Source organism: Austrofundulus limnaeus, unplaced genomic scaffold (genome assembly GCF_001266775.1).
Source record: "Austrofundulus limnaeus strain Quisiro unplaced genomic scaffold, Austrofundulus_limnaeus-1.0 Scaffold2077, whole genome shotgun sequence".
NCBI classification, from domain to species: domain Eukaryota; kingdom Metazoa; phylum Chordata; class Actinopteri; order Cyprinodontiformes; family Rivulidae; genus Austrofundulus; species Austrofundulus limnaeus.
Window position 1 is genome coordinate 20,075 of NW_013954479.1, and position 1,626 is coordinate 21,700.

The window sequence follows — 1,626 nt, forward strand, 5'->3', positions numbered from 1 at the left end:
AGTTGTGTCTAACTGGGAGAAACATGCTCAGTCTGACAAAAGAGCGACCATTTTACTGTGTGTTCAGAGAACAGGGTTCAGTGTTTAACAGCTGAGAAAAACTGATGAAACGTGAGCTCCTCTGAAGTTCTGCTCATGTCCAGCAGGTGGCAGTCTGTCTCCACTGAGGAACGAGTCTTCATCACTTTGAGCATCTTTCTGTCTGTTTGTGATGAAGGAGCAGCTGCCACCTTCATCCTGCTGCTCTTCATCCAATTCCTTTTTGTCTCTTATTTTTCTGTTTCTCTTCAGACATTAATGTCAATATTTAATCAATTAAATTATTATTTTTACTCTGTTCCTTTTCTCTTTCAGACAGACTTTAAAAAACAAACACAAGAGTTTCACTAAACTGAAGATGAAGTTGTTTTTACTTCTTAATTTAAATTTAATAAATAATTAGTTATTTATCAGCTCCATCACTCCTGTCTTCAGTTAAAGGTTGACTTAATGATTAAAGATTTAAACCTGACTGACCTGAAGTACATGAGATGAACAAATATAAATAAACATCTGACACACTCTTCTTCCTGTTTTATTCTGAAGGTTTCCCTCTTTTCCTGTGAAGTTTTTTCTTAATGTTTGTTTCAGCTCATCTTTCCTCTGATGTTTGGTTTGAGCATCAGTCATGGCAGTTGTTTTTAGGATTAAATCTGCAGAAGAACCGTCTGATTTCTGATTTCTGTTGGTGTTTCTGCTCCTCAGGGTTTCGTTCAGAAGCTGGACGGCTTCATCTCGTGGCTGCAGGAGGCCCTGGACAGCACCGAGAACTGGACCCAGCCCAGACAGGACCTGGACAGTCTGAGGGCGTACCTGGACACTCACCTGGTGAGTGCAYGTGTGTGCAGATCAGCAGAGTCACCCTGCAGGTCAGACTGTGCAACAAGCTTCATGTCAGCAGTCATGGTTTGTCTCTAAAAACACTTTGTGTCAGACTCGTCTCTGCAGAAACTCGACTCAGAGACAGATGTCTTATCTCACATTTATTCTGCTCCCGCTCTGTGTGTSTGTSTGTGTGTGTGTTTGTGTGTTTTGGGTTGTTTACATGTGTTGACTTTGTTGTAGGTGCCAGCAGCAGTACCGTTAGCGTCGGTTAGCTTCAATTAGAATTCCTGCTTTTAATTGGCACGTCTTGTTAAATAAAGCAGACGGGATGAAAAAGCATCACTAATAGGCCTTTGAACTGCTACACTGTTGATAGCATGTTAGCTAACAGGCTCGGTGTGTCCGTGTGTGTGTTTGTGTCGATAGTCACACTTGCACTTTGTAGTTATTAGTGTGTGTTTGGGGGAATAATTGGGTGTGTTTTGTTGATTAGTGTGGAGTGAAGCCAGGATCTCTTCTTCACTTTCTTCTGTCCTTCTCTAGTTTTATTTACAAAAACTCTCAGTTAAACCGGTTTGTTGAACTTTTACAAGATATTTTAGAGGAAATGATGCAAGTGGGCCCAAACAGTGCCAGACCGGACTGTTCTGGTCCGGATCTGGATCTGTTCTGAACAACAGAAAGAAAACAGGTTTTAACAGTTTGTGAACAACAGTTCACACACAAACACACACAAACACACACACACACACACACACACAC

General features: G+C 41.4%; 1 protein-coding gene across 1 annotated transcript in view; it reads left to right on the forward strand.

The window, feature by feature from the left end:
- The window catches only part of LOC106537002 (A-kinase anchor protein 6), a gene marked incomplete at both ends in the record, with an annotated part of 27,366 nt that overhangs the window by 19,761 nt on the left and 5,979 nt on the right, over positions 1 to 1,626 (forward strand). Inside the window, 1 exon segment of the mRNA XM_014034366.1 lies at positions 745 to 867. Coding sequence (XP_013889820.1) covers positions 745 to 867 — 123 coding nt within the window.